The sequence below is a fragment of the Leuresthes tenuis genome, unplaced genomic scaffold (assembly GCF_036924035.1).
Source record: "Leuresthes tenuis unplaced genomic scaffold, fLeuTen1.0.hap1 SCAF_4, whole genome shotgun sequence".
NCBI lineage: Eukaryota > Metazoa > Chordata > Actinopteri > Atheriniformes > Atherinopsidae > Leuresthes > Leuresthes tenuis.
Window position 1 is genome coordinate 6984024 of NW_027325358.1, and position 19493 is coordinate 7003516.

Sequence of the window (19493 nt, forward strand, 5' to 3'; positions counted from 1 at the left end):
GTCATTAACGTGTCATTCAGGGGGATATCGTTACAGAACAGGTATCAAATATTTAATTTGGCCGTCTGATTCTTTAGGGAGGAACATAAATTAGCATTCAATGTCTCCTCCACAGAAAGTTAATTAATCAGATTTGCATCAGGAAGCCTTGAGGAGGAATATGAACACTTTATTAATACCCAAAAGGAAATAAATAAAAATTGCTATACCAGAGAACTCTTAAGATAAATCTATGAGCCAAATGTACCACTTCTTGTACTGATCCATCAGTCAAAGATGAAAATTGAACTCATGATTTATTTTGTCACAAATATAACAGCTTTGCAAAACTCAACAAATAACAAAGAGTCTTCACATTTATTTTTTAGCACTGGTTTCACTTTTAGGAATGCTGAACACTAGCTTATCATGGCTAGACTTTCTTTTCATAAACATACAACACCGTATGGTAAACAATGCGATTAATAATGTTATATGAGCTTCCTGAGACAAATTTATTAAGACAACTCTTCTCTTCTTTCCAAACACAAAACGGTGAAACGTAACAGAACTAAAAAACAACATTTAAGTCAAAACTCAGTAAACAAAAGCACAAAAATGTAAACGAATTAAGAAACTCTTAGTAAACCAAAACACAGTAGTGGCTCTACTACATCGCTGGCTAACCTGAGTGTGGGTTCAGTAGAGTGAAGGTCGACTGCAAGGTCAGAAAATAATTTAGGCAAATTAAAATACCTTCAAAATAAACAATCACCAATAAGCTCCTCAACATCTGAAAATAAAGACTACAAAAATATATATTTTACTTTAAATAAAAAGTAGAAAAAGCCAAAACTGTAGAAACATCAACTTAAAAAACAGCAACTGGTATACTTCTACCGTTCTGCTGGAGATTTCCACCGATAAACACAAAACGACTCATTTTCCACTTCCCATGAGCATAAAGAGTGTAATTTATCCTTTAAACCCCAGTATTTTAATAAACATGTGCATCTACTTAATGCTCTAACCGGCAGATTAAAGCTTTCGGGAGTTGTGCGTTGACCAGAAAGTTTTTTCACTGCCACTTTTTAAGCTCCGTCCCATCAGTTTTAAGTAATTTAATCATTTATTTACAAGGTTTTGTAATTCTGCACTAGCTGCATTTTGCTCTGACTAACTCCCCCAGCTTAGCTGCCATAAAGATAGTAGTACAGTAACAACAACCTCTTTGAAACGACGCTGTTACTTCAAAGTGTACGCAGTACAAAAAGAATAATTCAATGATTTAAAGAGCTTTTTGTAAATGTCCAAACACCCTCAGCCATACACACTCTGTAACATACATGCAGGCAAACGTAGAGAACACGTACAACAGCACCCTAAAGCTACAACTCCTCCTCATTATGCGACTGGAGTTTAAATCTGTCAATGGGATAAATCATTGATAGCACCTGACTACAAAGTCTGCAGTCCATGAAAGTTCCTTCAACTACACAAGTCTTTTCTTCCTCTTACTCCTCCTTCCTTTGCGGTACCCTCGTCCGAACCAGCCACCCTGCACAGATGTTGCTTCCTCCATCTGCTCTTTGGGGTCAGCTGACCGATCTTTCGGCCCGTCAGGAGCAGCTATGACCTCACGAGTATGGCTTTTGGTTTCTTCTGGCTGTAAAGGAGTAGCTAGACTGAAGATGGGATCCTCTGTCCTGATGAGACCGAATGAGGGAAACCAGGCATGAAGAAATGAAAAAAAAAAACAATTTGCTTCCTTTTTGTTTGTTGTAAATGCGTGTTAAAGAAATAAAAGTACTATCTGACAAAGGGACTAATTAATTTGATGTGAGTACGGTACATGTTTTTCTAGTATACCGGAAAGAAATAGCCAAGCAAATCTCATAAAAGTCAGGCTATTAGTTTTCCTATTTTTTTAGTTTTTACTGGGATTTTTATCTTTTATTTCATAGAAACTGTTGAGCGATAAGCTGTCGAGGCACTCAAAGCCAACATTCTAATTTTTGAGTACACTTGGTGTTCTCACTTGATACAGTCCTTACCTGTCATATGCAGGAATCTGAATGTTCAGCTCCCCCATGAGGAGGTTCATGACATCGTCACACTTGCCATTAACTTTCAGCACAGCCAGATCATCCTTTGGCGTCCACTAAAACAAAACCACAACCACAAACTGTGATGCAGACCAAAGAGAGAATGCACTTGCACCTTATTGGTAAAAAAGGACCAAATCAAGTACCTGAAGATTCACAATGTAGAGTTTGGGCCTTTTGCTTGCTGGTCTGTTCATCGACCACAGACAAGCGTATTTCTTCAGCACCTACAAGACCCAAAGAAAGAGCTCATGAGAGAATAATCCAACATCATACATTTCAGTGTGTAGAGAGAATGTGTTAACCTGATGAAACAAGACCACGAAATTAATCTGAATGCACTCTCACATTGTGTCAGTGGATCCGTCCTGTTAGCAGTCCTCACAAATTCTCAACTTAACTGTAAAAACGATGAATTCAGATCAAAGTGTACGTAACACTACAGATTAAGTGTGCGTCATAAAACCTGCCTTCAGACTGGAGCCTAAGCAGAGGATAACATCTGCCATCTTGGCAGCCTCTGCGGCTCCCTTCCAGTTGAGAGGTTGCTCTAAGGTCCCACGCTCCCCAAAGTGCACTATTGTGTCTCTCAGTTCAGCGCCACAGTGGCTGCATCGGCGCCCCGTCGCATGGCGGTGCAGCGACGTCCGCTCTGTCACATCAAATAAACGCACGTACTCCCTGACCGGTGAACAGGATATGCACACCTACAGGCAGAAAACAAACAAAAGAAACAGTCAGGGACACTTTTTTTGGAGAAAGACTTTTACAGGACAGTGCAAAACAATTAAAATATTTTTTTCTCAGATTATCCAGCTGCAAAGTAACATCTGCAGTCAGGGCATCAAACAGAAGTCTTATAATCCATGAGGTCTGCTCAACCCAGCCTTGCCATCTGTTCACCTCTAACACTGCTTAGACCTGGCCTTAACAAGCATTCTTGGGTGATCCAATCACAAGTGGACATGTCTTAAAACAGGTATGAATGCACCCAGAATACATTTAAAGGCAGTTTGGGCCCCGTCCCTTTAGCAGTGTTAATATCTGTCTACTCATCTATTACTCTACCTACACTACGTAAGCAATTCACTGAAAAACATATACGGTATGGAACAGTGATCCTTTGAGTGTGTGAATTGATAACTTCAGAGCTATTCACTTATGATTTGATCACGATAGGGCAACATAGTTGTAAGATTTTAGTTTAATTGACATGTTTGCTGTTGTCAACTCTCTCACACCCGCATTGATCCCTTATCCGTGCACATTTTCTACTTCCTGTGAAACTCATCTCCACATTCCACTTGTTTCTTTTACTTAGTTGACTTTATGCATTCCCTTCAGAGCAGTTTAATGGTATAAACAGCAGTGGAAATGCAGGCACACCCCCCTGAACGAATCAACAAAGATATACGGACAATAAATGTAGTGATTTGCTCTGAAACTTGGTATGTCTCAACAGACAATTAGTGAAGCAATAACATCTGAATAACATTCCAAAGTACTTGAGCAGAAGGCAACTGGATTGTCTTCTGTTAAAACGACTAATGGCAATTAAGGGCTTTTGCTACTAGGATCAATCACGGCAGCCAATCACGTGCAGCCTAATTATTTACAACCTCACAGGCTGAAGGCACCGACTAAACATGCGCTCAGATTAATCTGCACTCAGAAAAACAACATACCAGACAAAGAGGAGCAGAGGAACAACATGCAACCCTAATAAAGGATTTGTCAGCATGTTATTCACTCTTTGTTTTGATGTCCTTTCTTTTTCATAATTTCCATTTTGTCTTATATGTAAATATCTTTCTTAAAGAAAACAGACACCATGTATCCAGTCTTCAGACACACAAGGATCAGAGAACAATCATTTGACCTTCAGTGACTGGTGGAACTTTCCTTTTAAAGGGACGACGGCGGTGCAGCTGAAACAGCTTTATGACCATTTAGTCTAAATGTGGTCTAAAAGTACATTTTTAAATAATGGTTGCATATAGATTCGATGTGTTCAGGCTGAGAAACGTCTTCGCCTGTTAATGTCATTCAAATATGTCTTACTTTTCCATTAATGTTTGTAAACTGCGTCCTCATGACACAAGTATAACCAAAATATGATATAACCGTAGCCAACTACTGAAGTCAAAAAGTCGGATTTTGGTTTTTGAATACCTTTGAGACGGACATGGAAGAACGGCACACTATCCCGACTTTACACAGGACAGAATTCATATTCTGAGCAAAAAGAAGCTGTGAACAAATCAGAGACAGACAAAACAATGGGATAAAGAATGAAGGAGTCTCGCCTCAATGAACATGTTTCCATGGAGCTCAGACAGGGCGTGTCTGGGGAGACCACTTCTCAGGTGAAGTCCATCGCAGTTCTGCGACACTACATGTTTCACCTTTACGGACACACACGGATGTGAATGTTAATGAAACACGGTGCACCATCAGGACGCGTGATCTACACAGCTCTGACATACCAGCTTTTCCTTATGTAGCATCCGGATGCTCATGTGTGTGAGTGTGGGCTCAGCTTTGCTCAAGTCTGATGAGCTGCATGAAAAGAATGCAGGAAATCAGAAATTCAGATACAGAAAAACTCATTCATGTCTAACATCATGACCGCATATCTCACCTTATGGCCCGTCCCTTCTGTAGCTGCGTCCACACCCCATTAGGGCCCCTGTAGTCTGGAATGGAGGCAGCCTAAAAATAAACGGCACCATCAGCGCTGTGATTAAGGACAAGGTGATGGAAGAGATTGAGTTTGGCCTACCGTGCTGATTCCAGCTCCAGTGTAAACCACCAGATTATCTGCTTGCCTGACTGCCGCAGCGAGCTGCTTGACTTTACTTTCCAACGCATCTGCATCATCGAACACCTGCAAACAGTACAGCAACATAAAACACAGCAGGAATGTATAATTACAATTTGAGCCTTTCTTTTTATGACCATTTATTACCAGAAAGTACAAACACACATTGAAGGAAGCACAGCTGGATTTAATCACAATCAGAACTCTTTAAGTAATTTTTCTTAATCTGTAGACTGTTTTTTTAAATCACATTTTAATATGCGTTTCATCTGTCTGCCTTAGTTGAGAAATCCTGACCCCAAACCCAGTGTCAAGGAACTGAGGCAAACTGAGGTGATCATTGTTTGTTATGAAGATAACTGGGAAATCAAGCCGAATTTCATGAAGCTAAAGGAAGAACACATTTATTTTGGTGCAGATCTGGATATTCTTTCTTAAAATGTGATAAATGTCACTTTTCATGTTACTGATAACAAATGTGCATTTTGTGAAATGTGATCTCATGTTTCTGTTTCAAAGAGGATCAAAGGTTTCTTCAAACGTGCCATCAGTGTGACTTTTTTTTTTTTTTCCACAAACGCTGTCTTGGCAGGGCAAAAAGCATCATGGATGATACATCTCACCCTAACCACAGGCTCTTTGTCTTCTAGTCATTTGGCAGGTGCTCCAGGAGTATCGGCTCCAGCACCAAGTGGCTCAGGAGGAGCTTTTTTCTCTGAGGCTGTGACACTGATGAACTTCACAGTGATATTACTTTTTGTCTCTACTGGATTGGCACAGCCCTCCTTTACACACTGCTTTCTATCAATTCCTTTGCACTATTGTCATCTTAAACTAATATGTTTAATCTGACTACATGTGTCTCTGATGAAAAACTTAATGTGCATACACACATAACATACTTCTGTACATACTGTAATTTATCACACCATGATGCATTCTACACATTTGTCATCTTTTGCCCTTTTGGTTAGACGTTCACTACATTTGCACGGCTGATTTCCTGCACTCTGCATGATCACAATAAAGTTAAATCTAAGGTCTAGAGGTGTGTGCAGTTCCCCACATGACTGTACCACAGTAAAAGAGGCCTGGCTGTATAAAAAATGGTCACTTTTTTTAGTATAAATGTTTTACATGTTAACTTAATTTTCAGTTAAAACAAAGACAGGTTAATTATTCTGCCTCTGCAGTGACCAGCAGGTCTGTGCCAGTATTAACAGTACATTTTTTTCACGAATCTCACTTCAGACCTGAGCAGGGGGAAGCCCTGCGGAAGCCCCGTGTTAATGATCTGGGCCGGATGGTCTAACCTCCTCCTGCTTCCTCTTGAGCACATTTCTGCGGACTTGTCTCTTGCAGAGCTCGTCCACGGTGTCTCTGTGCCGCAGCAGCGCAGCGGCCTCTTCCTCAGACCGCTCGGCTTCCGGCTTTTTCAGGACCCGTCCGACCTGCGGAACAAGCGAGAACCGGGTCAGGCTCACCGGCTTAGAAAACAATGGCTCAATGCTCCCAACACCACCTGCTAGTTTAGCGTGCTAGCTTGCCACTAGTGACTCTAAATGTGCTTTTCTTGTCTTTTACCAGCCTGAAGATTTTCCTCTCGCTTTCGCGTTGCAGTATTTTGGCTTTTTCCAGAGCTTTTCTCTCCGCCCGTGAGGAAATACCGATGTCTGTCTCCTCTTCCATCCCGTTTTGAGTCAACTGAGAAGTAGTTATCGATTCAAAACAGAGCTCATTGCACCAGTGACCAACTAACGTCGAGCGGATGTTACCCGAAAACCGCCCGCAGCGCCCTCTGCTGCTGGGAGTCTGTACATATTCCCCTGCCGCGCAAACTTCACAGCAAAAACTCAGCAAAACCAAATCTTTATTATCAACAACAAACTTATAAATAACACTTAAAAAAGTCAGGAATCTCTATGATTAAAATAAGCTAAGGTTTACGTGTGTTTTGGCTGCAGTTCCATAACAGTGGAAAGTTTTAAGGCAACAATAAGGAGTAACACACATTTACAAACATCTGGAGCTGGATAGGGAGGGAAAAAAGGATAAATATCACAATAAATGTGGTCAACAAGGGCAAATACATATGGAGATTGTCTGTTTTTGGTGGCAGGCACATAACACATTGGGGAACTGGTCAACCTTTTTCAGCGCAGGTGCAATAAATAATAATGATGTTATTAACTGCACCTGTGGAGTCAGGCGTTTACATTTCAGAGTCCTCTTATAGATATTTGGACTCAGTAAAGGAGGAAAGGGAAAGGTGAGGTGAACCTTTTATCACAAATCCAAGTTAGCCCGGACAATGAGCCAGCCTTTGATGTAATTAAGTGTTTTCTTAAACTTTATCTATCAAACCCATGATTATTCTGCTGTGAAACACCAGACTCTGTGTTGAAGTGGGGTTTGTTAACATGTTAACTCAACTTTATTCCCCTCACACTTATCAAATACGAGAACACTGAACATGGTGAAAAATTCAAAAAGCAGACCTCATAAATAATTTGTATTACAGCCAGTATTACTGTGGAAGAGCTGTAACCAGCTGTTAGTCAGCAACAGGCATCCGCTGGTGTCAAACTCAGATTTTAGAAGTGGGAAATTAGTTATATACTATTTATGCAGTTCACTAGAGGCCTTGTTAGTAGTCCTCACTGGGGCCAATTAGGAAAGTGTCATCGGGGTCTAGAGGAGCAAGCGCTCTTGGGGACTCTCTGAGGATTTGCTTTGAACTGTCCTCGTTTTGTTTCCTGCGGTTTCTCAGCTGAAAATCCAGACTTTTGTCCGGTCCTCGCCATCACTCCCCCATGTCTCTCTGTGGCCTTTTTCTGAATCCTGGAGGGAAGAGGAGATGGGTTTTAAAAGCTGACAAAGCACTTTTCTTGAGATAGAAAGAAAGCAAGCCTTTGTTCATGTGGTGCAGCTCATTAAAAAAATGAACCCGAATGATGCCACCTAAAACCGTGTAACATGAATATAAGTCACTCGTAATGAACCGACTGCGTGTTGAATAATCACAGCTATAAAGAAAACAGGACCGATGAAGTCCAAACTCACATCGTTCCTCTCTTCCTCTCCAGTGATTTTCGTGTTGCGGCTGACAGAGAACTTTTTCCTCTGGGACAGTCGGTATGTCCATTCTACACAAACACATGCACACACATGTAAAGACACACTATGGCCACAACATCAAAAGCATGTATATAAATGTAAATCACAACAACTGAAGCCTGATTTAATCACAAGTCTGTGTAACGTCTGCTTTTGTGACGACACAGGCTACTCTGTGTCCAGTTCATCACATTTTACCCCCACAGGACTCCATACACTTAATAAGATGCAGCCTCTGGTTTTGATTGAGAGGTTAGCTTCTAGCCTTATGCTAACCAATGGGATTTTATTCCTGTTGTGGCTTTTGAAAACTGAGTTCAGCAGGTTTTTGTGAATGGATGCGTGTCTCATAGGGTCAGTTCAAACACTGTATCCCCTCAAAGCTTTGTGTCATCATGATGAAGGCAGCGAGCTTGTAAAGTTTTCTGATGACACTGCCTTGCTGTCTCTCAGTCAGATCATGGCTGTGTTTTTGTCAAATGGTGCAATGATCATTTCTTTGATCTTTGATGTTGTGTGTAATCATGTTCTCACTTGGTTGGCTGTCAAACGTTCCTTTGAGAAGATTACCTGTCGTCTGAGCTCTCTGTCCCTGGTCAGCTCTCTGTCCCAGCTGATCAGCTGCATCCGCTCTCTGGCTGACAGGCCGAAGAATACGTCGTAAACTTCGTAACGTGCAGCGCGCAACTGGAGGGGAAAACGACAGAGAAGGTGAGGGGATGGTCGCAGCATCTACAGAATGTTCCGCATGGTTGCTGAAGCAGAGGAAGTCAATCCCCAGCATTGAAAGAATGAGAACTGAGTTAATAATCCAAGTATGTCTGACACCGCGGTGCTGTGGACTGTGTGAGAAAACGTGAAAAACATTCTGCTGCTTCAAACTTTCTCTGTGAGAGATCATCCCACATGTAAGTAGAGCTGAATTCACTTAACAGACCTAAGAGCTTGAATAAGGGCCACTGGACTGAAGACGTTTCACCTCTCATCAGCTTATTAGTAGCAGAGGCGTCGTTACAGTCACGTGTGTAACTGAACCACTTGACCAAAGTGTGTGTCGTTTAAGGGCGATTTCACACCAGGATCGTCCAGGGGACTCAGTTCGATTGGGCACACTGCAGTTTTAACCTCTCTTTGGTTCGCTGGAGAGTCCGTTTGCATTTCCCACTGTAACCGCACTGCACCAGGGGTTTCACGTGCAAGCGAACCCAGACCCACGTTTTCAGGTGGACCAGAGTTCAGATAAGCTTCCACACCAGCCCAAACCAAGTGGACTGTCCACTGAAACAAACTCTGGTCCATTTAAAGCGGACCAAACGTCTCTGGTGCGAAAGCGCTCCAAGTCATTCTCACCTATAAATTGTCTACCCGTCTGAAAGGGTTTTAGAGTTTTAGTCGCAGGAGCAAAAATGTGAATGGCAGTGAAACTTCCTGGGGAGGAGAGACAAAGCTGCATTGTAATGTGCTGTGAAGACCAACGTTTTTTCCAGTTTAACATGGATGGCTTCCTTTTATCCTCTCTCATACCATCTGTCTTCTCTGTCCAGAATGTGTACATTACTGTCCTAAAAAGAGTGTCCCTTCTCCTTAAGATGTAGACGAACTCAAGAAGCCTTATGAATTAGAAGTCAAGGTCCTGTTGCCCTTATTCAAGCTCTTAGGATTACAATGGCCTGGATGAGCAATTCACTGCTCAGTCTGGCTGCACAGTTTCCTCCGAGATCAATAAAGTTTTCTGATTCTGATAATATGAACAGATCCAGCAGTTTATTTTGCTGTAAAAAGAACAAAATGCCAACTCAGAATCGCAGCAGCCATCTTTCCAACCGTCCTCAGTTACAGAGCCGGAACTCTTAACATACCTGCAGAGCGACTCTCTCCTGCAAAAAGTCGTCCTGTCTGCTGCAGAACTCTCCTTTGCCAACGCTCTGCTGCTTGAGGGCCTGCAGGAACTGCTGTGTGTCCTACAAGTGCAAACACACACACATCTGTAATCCGCACACAGACAGTAGGTGCTCATTTTAACACAAAAGACAGCGTGCTACTAAAAACAGGCTTAACAATGCTGTTTTCACTCACCCTGATGGTGCGCACCAGCTGTGCAACTCTCTCGGTCCTCAGCAGCCTGCGAGTCAGAAAGCCCCTCACGGCTGCTGCCAGCAGGGGGCGGTAGTGCTGTGAGAGTGGGCTGAGGGGCTGACAAAGAGGAGGGGGTGAACGGTAGATGAGCGGGGTGAATAATGAAGACCAGAGGGGAAGAGAGAGGAGAATTCTAATTCCATCAATGACAACCAATTAATTTCCCTCCCAGCTTCTCAAGGTCCTTTGTCGGCATCTGTTTAGAGCATTGCAGCAAGTGGACTCACAGCTCATCATTAAGATAGGAAGTAATAAACAGAACAATAAGCTGCGGATGTGCTGTCACTCACTTGTTGATTCAAGAGCCGCTGCATTAAAGGGACATGCTTGTTGAACAAATTAAGTCTAACTGGAGCTGAGCTGCTGTGCTGGTAAATGTAGCAGAGCACAATAACACATGATTGATCCTGATTAGGATTAAAACAAAGAGGAAGCATCTTTTTAACGAGCGAGTCGGCCAACTGGTAGTTTTTAAAAATCATGCAGATAAAAGGGCAGGATTTTTTCTGTGTGTGTGTCACTGATTACTGAACAAATATGGAAATACCTGAGAGAGGGCGGAGAAGGTCAACGTCTCCCCGAGACGAGAGTTCGACATGGAGCAAGGGAAGGACATGTTCTGGAGGAGACTGTAACGTGCTGCCAACGCCTGAGACGCGGGAGAAAGAGTGGAGAGGTGTGTGCCGGCACAGGTGCGTACATTTGGGAGAAGACGAGGATGGGAAATATTGAATTGAAGAGGACAGCAAATGAGGCAGGAGGAAGAAATTAATTGAGGGTAGAGAGAAAGATGGGGCGGGATGGGGCAGAGGCAAGAGGGACGAGATGAGAGACAGAGCGGAGGGACGAAACGGGAAATTGATACAGGAAGCGAGTAAAAACAGAGTTATGAGACAAAACAAAGAGAGGGATGGGGGAAACGGAGAGAGAAAAAAAAGGGAGGGACTCATTAGTGGTTGTACTCAGCGGGACAATCTGGCATTTTACCACAGACACTCATGAATTAAACAAATTATCCTTTCCTTTTCTGTGTCGATTCCCCCGTTCCCCTCCTCCCTCTGCCAAAGAGCCCAGCCAGCTCGCTCTCATCACATCGCAAGTGATGGAAGGACAGAGGCGAGTCAAGAGGAGGTGTTTTTATTAAGCAGCTTATGCTAACTGCATTGTTGTAAAGGATACGTAAATTAAACAGAGTCGGTGATTAAGCAGGGCAAGGACGCCGGCCAAGAACAAATACAGACACAAGCTGAAGAATCATGAACTGGCTGCCAGAGAACAGCAGGCGTCCTTGAAGCCTTGCATGTGCACGGACACACACGCAAAGAAGCAGGCGACCGTGCCAGCTCGCCTTTTAGGGATCTAATGAAACATTTATGGTAGAATCCCCTTTTTTTCCAGCTGGGGGGAGAGTTTGAAGGTCTCTTGTAATGAACAGATGTCTGTAGTCTGCCCACGACCCAGGTGCACACTCTAACAGGTGTGGCAACAACGTGCGTGTGCGCTTTCAAATGTCCTCAAAGAAACATTTGGGGTCAGACTTATGCCATTGCTCCGTGAATCGTTAGAAACTCTCACAGCCTATTCTCATTTTTAAAAGATGGGCACAGATATTCTCAAAGGTGACTTTGGGTGAGGAAAAAAACCTTGGCAGTGTGAATTATGGCTGCCGTGCTGGAATTACGTCGTGCAAGATCTGTACAGCAATAAGTGATGCAATCTAATGTAAGAAGCAGACCAATGGGAGGGAAGGATTATCAATGACTGTGTTTCACATTATCTAGTCTCAGAGTAAATGTTTGCTTCTTCTGGTTATTCAAATCCTATTCATATGACACTCAGGAGCAAAGCAAAAATATACCTATTAGCAGGTCAAAAATGAGACTTAAAGGTAAATGAAGCCATGTTTTTATTCAAATAACTCCAGAACAAAGCATTTAAATCCTGTGTCTGGTCACAGAGACAGGATTCGTATCATTTTGTTTCATCAAACACTGATTTCTGACAACGGAACGAACTAAAAATAAAAGTGCAGCCTGTGACCACAACTGAGTGGGAAGTTAAGTGTTGCTTTTCATACTCCCGCTTTGCAACATTGATCATCAAAGTCAAACAGAACTAATAACTCATTTCCTTAGCACGAGGTGCACAAAGGTGTATAAATACCGATAAATTATTTTATTCTCGCTGTACATGTTGTCTAGAACGATCTTCTAACTACATCCGCAAGCTATAGCAGTACTTCCTCTTTTTGAGTTTTGGCTTTTGTTACAAGTTTGTGTCCCCAAAACTTTCCATGGCTGATATGACAGCTGCTATTCATTCATTCAAAATCCGACTTATCTGGGAGTGTGATGCATTCTTATGGCAAACAGAGGAGATTTACCAGGCATTTATAAAGAGATCGAGATGTTTGCTCTTCTGTTTAAAAACGAAGGTCCAGTTTTGTGGTTGTTGCCATTTTTTTTAACAACAGGAATCTTCCTCAAGCCACGGCATACCCACAGTACCACACAGGGAACAAATTAGCTGCAGTGCATACCTAAAATACACCAGATTAATATGCACGCAGCCAACAGAGATTAAGATCACAGCAGTACTCTCAGATAAAGCATTAAACACCTGCCACCCACTTATTTTGGTCTCCCACGTATATATCCAGATTTTTATTTGTCAGTTTCAGGTCTGTAATCTTAATAACATTTAATTCTTCATACAGTATTACCAAAAATCCATCCCAGAGTCTCACCTGTAGCAGCTCCTCCTGCTGTTTCCTATGCTCGTCTTGCAGGGCTCTGACCTGAGCAGCATGGGTCAGTTTCAGCTGCTCTTCTTTGTCCCTTTGGCTGTCGCGGCTTTCATACAATCGCACAGCAGCTGAGGAAAATAAACATAGTGATACGCAGTAAAGTGAAAATTAGCTGTTAGCAGGACAAAATTCAGATTCAGCAGAGGAATGCAGAAATTTTGAAGGCTTGTCTTACAGCGAATGAGCACAAATAGAATTTAAATAGGCATCGGCAATAGTGTCTAACTTGACAGAGGAAACAGAACCTGATCTGTAATATTCAATAATGTTCTTTTAAACATATTTTTCTGGGGGTTATATGAGAGAGAAATCTAAGAAGAACCTGTTACCCTGCATACCCTCACCTCTGTGCAGCTTATATTTGGCCCTTTCTCTGTCCTGCTCTTACCTCTTGGCGTGCTGGAGCTTGGTCTGACCACCGAATCTGCACCTTTGCTGACATCTTCATTCCTTTCCTGCATCTCCTTCGTCACATGCATGAGCAGCCTCCTTTTGACCTTTAATTTCCCTCCCTGATCCTCACCCTCGCTCTCTGGAGTCAGATGTTTCTCCTGACAAAGATGACTTTGTGAGCCCAGGCCAGATCCCGACCCTTCCAGGAGCCAAAGACCAGATGGCGTGTCCACATCATACGACCGATTAAGAGATGGTGAGTGGATAGAGCGCTGACCTTCAACGGTCATCTCACTCCGTCTTTGCACAGGATGGTTACTTGTATCTGAAAGTACTGACAAGTCAGAATGAACCATGTTTTCAGATGGAATATTTCTGAATATGTTGGGGATGCGCATCTGCTGTGCGACAGACTGGATGTTTTTAACCGGAAGCTGATGCTTTCTGCAGCTTCCACTTTGAGCGTAACTCTTAGCTAATCCTTCCAGTCCTTTTTCTCTTTCTGGAGCTGAGGTTTTCACCTGTTTGGTCTCATTTAATTTCAACCTGTCAGCTTCCCTCTCCTGATCTGAGAGGACATCCTCTCTGTCACTGATGCTTGGTTCAGGCCCTGACTCTTCATGAATGTTTTTTACATTAATGAGTGGCGGTCTTCTCAGCCTTTCCCTGCACTCCACGTCACCCCCTTGCTTGTCCTCCCCACAGCTGAAGAAATCATTCTGACCACGCTGAGTGGACAGGTCCTTTTCGGTTTGCTCAGGGTGCTTGATGCCTTTGAAACTTGACTCATTTTGCATGTCGTTGTCAGGCAGACAGTGATTATCTAAGTTTTCTTTCACTGTGGACTCCAGATCTGAGATCAGCACCTTAAGGCTGGACAGGTTTGACTCGAGTTGATCTATGTGTTGTGAACTTTTGGCTAATACACTTGTAACATCCCCCTCAACCAAGAGATCCACAGCTGAAGGAGATATGAGACTGTTCTGATGTCTGAGGTTAGCTTCTTCGACCTTATCAGTGACGTGATGGCTGACAACAAGTTTCCCTCCTGAAGTCTTTGCCCCTTCAGCCACTTGTCCATCTTTGAGACTACCTTTGCTTCTGCAGTGAACAGGACTCCGACAGAAGTTAGGGGTTGGAAAGGTGCGATATTTCCCTTCTCCTTTATAAAAACCTGTAAGGCAGGTGGTCCCGTTAAAGGCATCGTGGACAAGGGAGACCTCTGGTGACACGGGCTGTTGCTGGATGAAGGCACTGATTTGTTTAGGCTTTGTTGCGAACTCTTGAGAACTGTTCAGCATATTATTTTTTAAGGTTGTTTCTTCTTCAGTACTTGTCTCTTTCTTGGTATTTCCATCTGCTGGTACATGTGTGCTTTCAGTTTTAAGGTTGGTCTTTTTCCATGTGACCTCACTCTCAGTCACCCCCTCATTCTCCCAGGATTTCTGTGGAGACGTTTCCAGTGACGGGACAAAAGTGCCGCTCCTCTCTTTAGTTTTCTTCCCTGCCGCAGTCACAGTGCCCTTGTACGGGAATTCGTCATTCTCCTTATCAGAGAGGCTCTGCTCCTCCGTCTGTCCTCTTGGCTGTTCTTGGGTTCCCTCTTGGATTTTAGTGTTTTTGGCTCGGTTCCTAAGCATCCGCTGGCGCCGTCGATACTCCTGAGATTTCTTCAACAAGGCCTGGAGGCTCAGAGGATAAAGGTCCTCTGATGTCTTTGTGTCTGCTTTGTCGATCTGGATGTCAACTGGTTCTGGCTCACTGGGACTTTGCTGAACATGCAGTTCTGTTATCAGACGGTGCGGAGTGCTTAATGTCTGTGATAACTCAGGACTGTCTAAAAAGTCAACTGATCCCTCATTTCTGTCTGTATTTTCATGGTTGGCAGGGTCAAGTATTGTCGTAAAAGGACTCTTATCCGCATGCTGCATACTGTGCAGAGATGTTTCTGCTGATGTGTGGTCACATATCACTGAATCATCCTGAAATGAGATATGGCAAATGTCTTTTACTCCCATTAGGTTATTACAAAAAGATGACTCCAGTCCACTCCTTTCTAATTCCTCTCCATCAATGGGAGGGTGATTAATAATATCTGGCATCTTGGCGATTGCATTTGAGATGCTGTGAAGGAAAAAGCCATCCACAGCATAAGCCTCCTCAGAGTGACCAACACAGTGGCTCTCGCCTCCTGAGTCAATCTCTCCAGAGATTGCGGTGGTGTTTTCAACATTCTCATAAGTCACATAACCTGAGGACAATGCGTGCTGATTTGCCCTGTTGAAGGAACATGGCTGCGATCCTTGTTGGCTGTCAGGTTGGTCAATAAGGCATCCTTCATGGTAATTGTGCTGAGGTGACACATGGGAAGCAAAGAAGGCACTGTACGTAGTGGAGGTCAGGGGAGGGAGAGATACATTATTATTCAGCTTCCTTTCAGGTGTTGGTGAAGGACTTTCTTTTGTTCCATCGAAAACGCCACCGTGAGACGCCGATCTGCTGCTGGCGTCGTGCCGATGCGAAGAATCTGCATTAATCTCTGACTCTTGAAGCAACTGCTCAAGTGTTGGCGTCTTCCTCAGCTGCAAAATCACGGCCATAAAAAAGTCACGACATGAGAGAAAATGTCTTTTTATATGTCATTAAAACCAGGTGAGACATTTCAAAACTCTACAAAGCTATACACTACCTATTTAAACTTGATTATTCAATTCTTGAACCTATATTATTTGCTCAATTCCTCATTAAGACTTGAGTTTTAAAGTCTGTGTAAAGCAAAGTCAGCGATTTGCCACCCAACACATTATATATGTAAGAAAACAATCTGATCTTGAGTATTAAAGACAACTTGTCCTTCACAGTATACAGTTAAAATACTTATTTCTGCGCCTTTCTTTTCATTTAAAACATTTTTATATTGACTTTGACATGTGCTGTATGAGTAAAAATCAGATATGACACATTATCTGTTAAAGCACCAGCATTCAGACACTGATCACTTTAACCTTTATGTTCCTCCAAGATTCACTCAGAGATGCCTGAAAAAGTCACTTAAACAACCATGGTGCACGAGTTATATTTGCCACTGACACAAGATACGACAGTACACTAGTAAAATATAGTATAAATATACTGGTAGACTCACAGCTCTTTCACAACAACATTTAATGTCACCGCAGCTATGCAAAACATAGCTTGAATAGTGCATTTATGAAGTCTGTGCTTGTCTGTAAATTAACTGCAGCAGTTCAGTTCACACTTGTGTGTAACCAGGTCTGACCTGATCATAATGCCTCCACAAAATGTTGTAGAAAAGCATCATGGGAGTAATTCACACCTGTCATGTTCAGTGTGAAAAGGGCTTGAGAAAATACCATCTGAAGAGGTCTATACTTCTTTAAAACAAGGTCAAAAGCAATCTTTTTAACACGGAATCAAACAGGCTTTCAGAAACAGAACGCAACTTTTGCCTAATTTTAGGTTTGATAATATGATGGCTGAAAACATTACCTGAATGCTGTGCAGGATAGTTTGTACGTAGGTCATTCTGGGATCTTCTTTCAACTGTCTGTGGCCCGTAGCTTTCTGTACTTCATGTCTGTGTCGCTGCATCTCAGCTTTCTGCTTCTCCGAGAGCTGAAATAACAGCAAGCAAACATGGGTTGCCTTAAATTACTCACGGAGCTGAGAGCATTCATCTTTTCATTGTGACTTTCTGCTAGCATCTTTATATTCAGTTATGTTCAAGCAACAGCTCACATATCCCTTGTTTATGTAAAACGGCATTTAATCAAGGAGCAATAAATAGTTTGCCATGAGCTCTTTTTCATTTTCAGCAACTGTTTTAAACATTTTTGCAGCATTTCATGAACACTACCAATGCAGTTCGTGTATCTACTCAACACGAAGGATTCAGACATGATGACAGACATAAAACTTGTGTTTTACCAGCGGAGGGAGGATGGGTCGTCCATAGAAGCGGATGAGAGAGGATTTAAACGAAGGTCTACAGGGTTCCTCCTCATCCCTCTTACTTTTCCTCAGCTGGGAAAGGCGATGCTGCACAAACTTATTATAGTCCTCCATTACATTTCATGTGGACACGGTAAACAGTAACGCTGGGTAGTTACAGGGCAGTAACTTAAGATTTTCTAACGTTAGCTGTCAGGTTGTAACACTGGCTAGCGGCTAATGAACTTAGCTAGCATAACAGTAGCTGTCGACAATTTGTTTCGCCTTTATGTCAAATTGTTGTGCTCAAATATATATCAAAAGTCTTGAATTGCACAGTTAGAGCAGCTCTTAAAAGTTTTTATATACGGAAAGCAGCAACATAAAGACGGGCTAACAACTAAACAAAAAGTCTCCACTGTGATGGATCAGTGTTTACATTTTTACCCGCCTCTCCTCCCGGAGCAACAGACGGCGGCAGTTGGAGACCGCTGAGAGGCTCACAAACCCCGGACTGGAGTTAGAGACGGAGCCTACGGTGTCCCAGAGGTATACAAGTAAGAAAACGAAAAATATATCCAAAAAAGACAACAACAAAACCAAAAATATAGCCACAAAATCATAAAACACGACAAAAAAACCCAATGCATGTTCACAAAACCAAAAAAACACAACAACAAAATAAAATCAAAAACAAACAAATAAAACCAAAAGCAGTGCAAAAAACCCCAAAACAAATGACATTGACAAAAAGCAAAAAACAAACAATGACAAAAACGTGACAAAAACAGAAAACCAAAAAAATGAAAAAAATAAATTAAGACACCACATCATCTCAGAATAACACAACAAAAACATTTTAGGAAAACCTGGAACATTTTACAAAAAAAAAATTAAGTAAAAAAAGAGACAAACGACAAACTTTCAGAAAACATAATATATTTTCTTTTATCTATTCATTCATTCATTTATCTAATTTCTCAGTGTTGTCCTTTTTACAATCTTTTTCAACAAATGCACCCATATTAAAAGCTCGTGTGTCATATTCAGCGTCTTGAATGCGCCTGTGCTGGGAAGCCACTTCCATGGTTTTGTTATTTGACTTCTCACACACCTGGAAGCATTCAGTGGGCACAGACACAGCAGTGAGGGGTATGTTTAAGTTAGTTTTTTTTTTAAAGAGACAGAGTTTGGAGTTTTTTTATATACACACACACACACACACATATATATGGAGGACTTTTCTCTGCCCTGCCTTCCTGGGTTTGAAACCTTTGTTCAACAGAGGGTAAAGCAGGATGATCTTTATCACTTTGGTATCCGTTTTAAATTATTTAAGTGATACTTTCTTCCTGTTTTCAGCTGTTTTTGTCTGTTTTGTTTTGTTCAGGATCTATTTTTTAATTTTAATGGGGGTTTTTTGGTGGTCAAATGGGAATTATTCTAACTAGTTTAATCTTGAAGAATAAACCTTTCCAGAGCGAAAATCCACCCATGTCTTTATTTCACAGTTAGCCAATGAGCGCAGCCATATCGGTTGAACTCAGAAACATGTTAAACAATCATCTTCATCCATCATTAACCTTACTGTAAAGCAAGCTTTTATAATTAATCAAAGACAGTGTACAATAAAGTGCTACTTTATTTTCAACCCTGTGCAAGAGGAACAAGCTCTGATAATATCCTGATGCTCCCAACAGATTTAGCAAAGATACAAACATGTGGTATATAATAATACAATAGAATTAAAAACAGTGTGAACAGCGATGGGTGATTCTATTAAAAATAAATCATATTTAATTTCAAGTTTGTGATATTGCAGCACATCAATTTAATGTCTAAACTGTAAACGGTGAAGTAAACACTGCCTGTGTTTACTTCAAAGTAACAGAACAAACTTCATTTAAAATATAGTTTAATTTGTTGGAAAGAGAAGATTTAAGTAAAAGATTTTGGCTTAAGTTGGCAGTCGGCACCATCATTCATGCACTGGGGTTGCAGATCAGTTAGCATCAGTCATCACTGCAGATGTTTTAACTTAATGACAACAAACCACAGAAGTTTGGGTATTGCAGTGTTTGTATGGGGTCGTGCTTCTGCATTATGACTCGTATTTAAAAAGAGAGACGACGCATACATGTAAGCATGTTGAATTAAAAGCATAAAGTGATTTCATGTTGGAAAA

At 41.9% G+C, this 19493-nt stretch overlaps 2 protein-coding genes across 2 annotated transcripts; both read right to left on the reverse strand.

Annotated features, from left to right (window-relative positions):
* Positions 1-277: 277 nt before the first annotated feature.
* sirt7 (sirtuin 7) lies at positions 278-6622 on the reverse strand. The gene is made up of 10 exons (XM_072384318.1): positions 6490-6622; positions 6219-6356; positions 4867-4971; positions 4726-4796; positions 4571-4643; positions 4391-4489; positions 2555-2791; positions 2231-2311; positions 2034-2140; positions 278-1685 (listed from the first exon to the last, which is right to left on the reverse strand). The coding sequence occupies exons 1-10, from the start codon at positions 6592-6594 to the stop codon at positions 1472-1474; spliced, it is 1230 nt and encodes a 409-aa protein (XP_072240419.1). The 5' UTR covers positions 6595-6622; the 3' UTR covers positions 278-1471.
* Positions 6623-6758: 136 nt separating this feature from the next.
* cp110 (centriolar coiled-coil protein 110) lies at positions 6759-17778 on the reverse strand. The gene is made up of 10 exons (XM_072384317.1): positions 17306-17778; positions 16868-16993; positions 13353-15939; positions 12905-13032; positions 10706-10807; positions 10099-10215; positions 9882-9983; positions 8593-8709; positions 7969-8051; positions 6759-7746 (listed from the first exon to the last, which is right to left on the reverse strand). Exons 1-10 carry the CDS (start codon positions 17441-17443, stop codon positions 7587-7589), a joined length of 3660 nt encoding a protein of 1219 aa, XP_072240418.1. The 5' UTR covers positions 17444-17778; the 3' UTR covers positions 6759-7586.
* Between the last annotated feature and the right edge of the window lie 1715 nt (positions 17779-19493).

Coding starts and splice junctions, on each gene's coding strand:
- sirt7 (XM_072384318.1), bottom strand. CDS start 6,594: ATGGAAGAGGAGACAGACATCGGTATTTCCTCACGGGCGGAGAGAAAA. Junction 4,797..4,866: donor CTGGAGCTGGAATCAGCACG/GTAGGCCAAACT, acceptor GTTTATTTTTAG/GCTGCCTCCATTCCAGACTA. Junction 4,490..4,570: donor TGCTACATAAGGAAAAGCTG/GTATGTCAGAGC, acceptor GTGTCCGTAAAG/GTGAAACATGTAGTGTCGCA.
- cp110 (XM_072384317.1), bottom strand. CDS start 17,443: ATGGAGGACTATAATAAGTTTGTGCAGCATCGCCTTTCCCAGCTGAGG. Junction 9,984..10,098: donor AGCTGGTGCGCACCATCAGG/GTGAGTGAAAAC, acceptor TTGCACTTGTAG/GACACACAGCAGTTCCTGCA. Junction 8,052..8,592: donor ACAGAGAGCTCAGACGACAG/GTAATCTTCTCA, acceptor GTGTTTGTGTAG/AATGGACATACCGACTGTCC.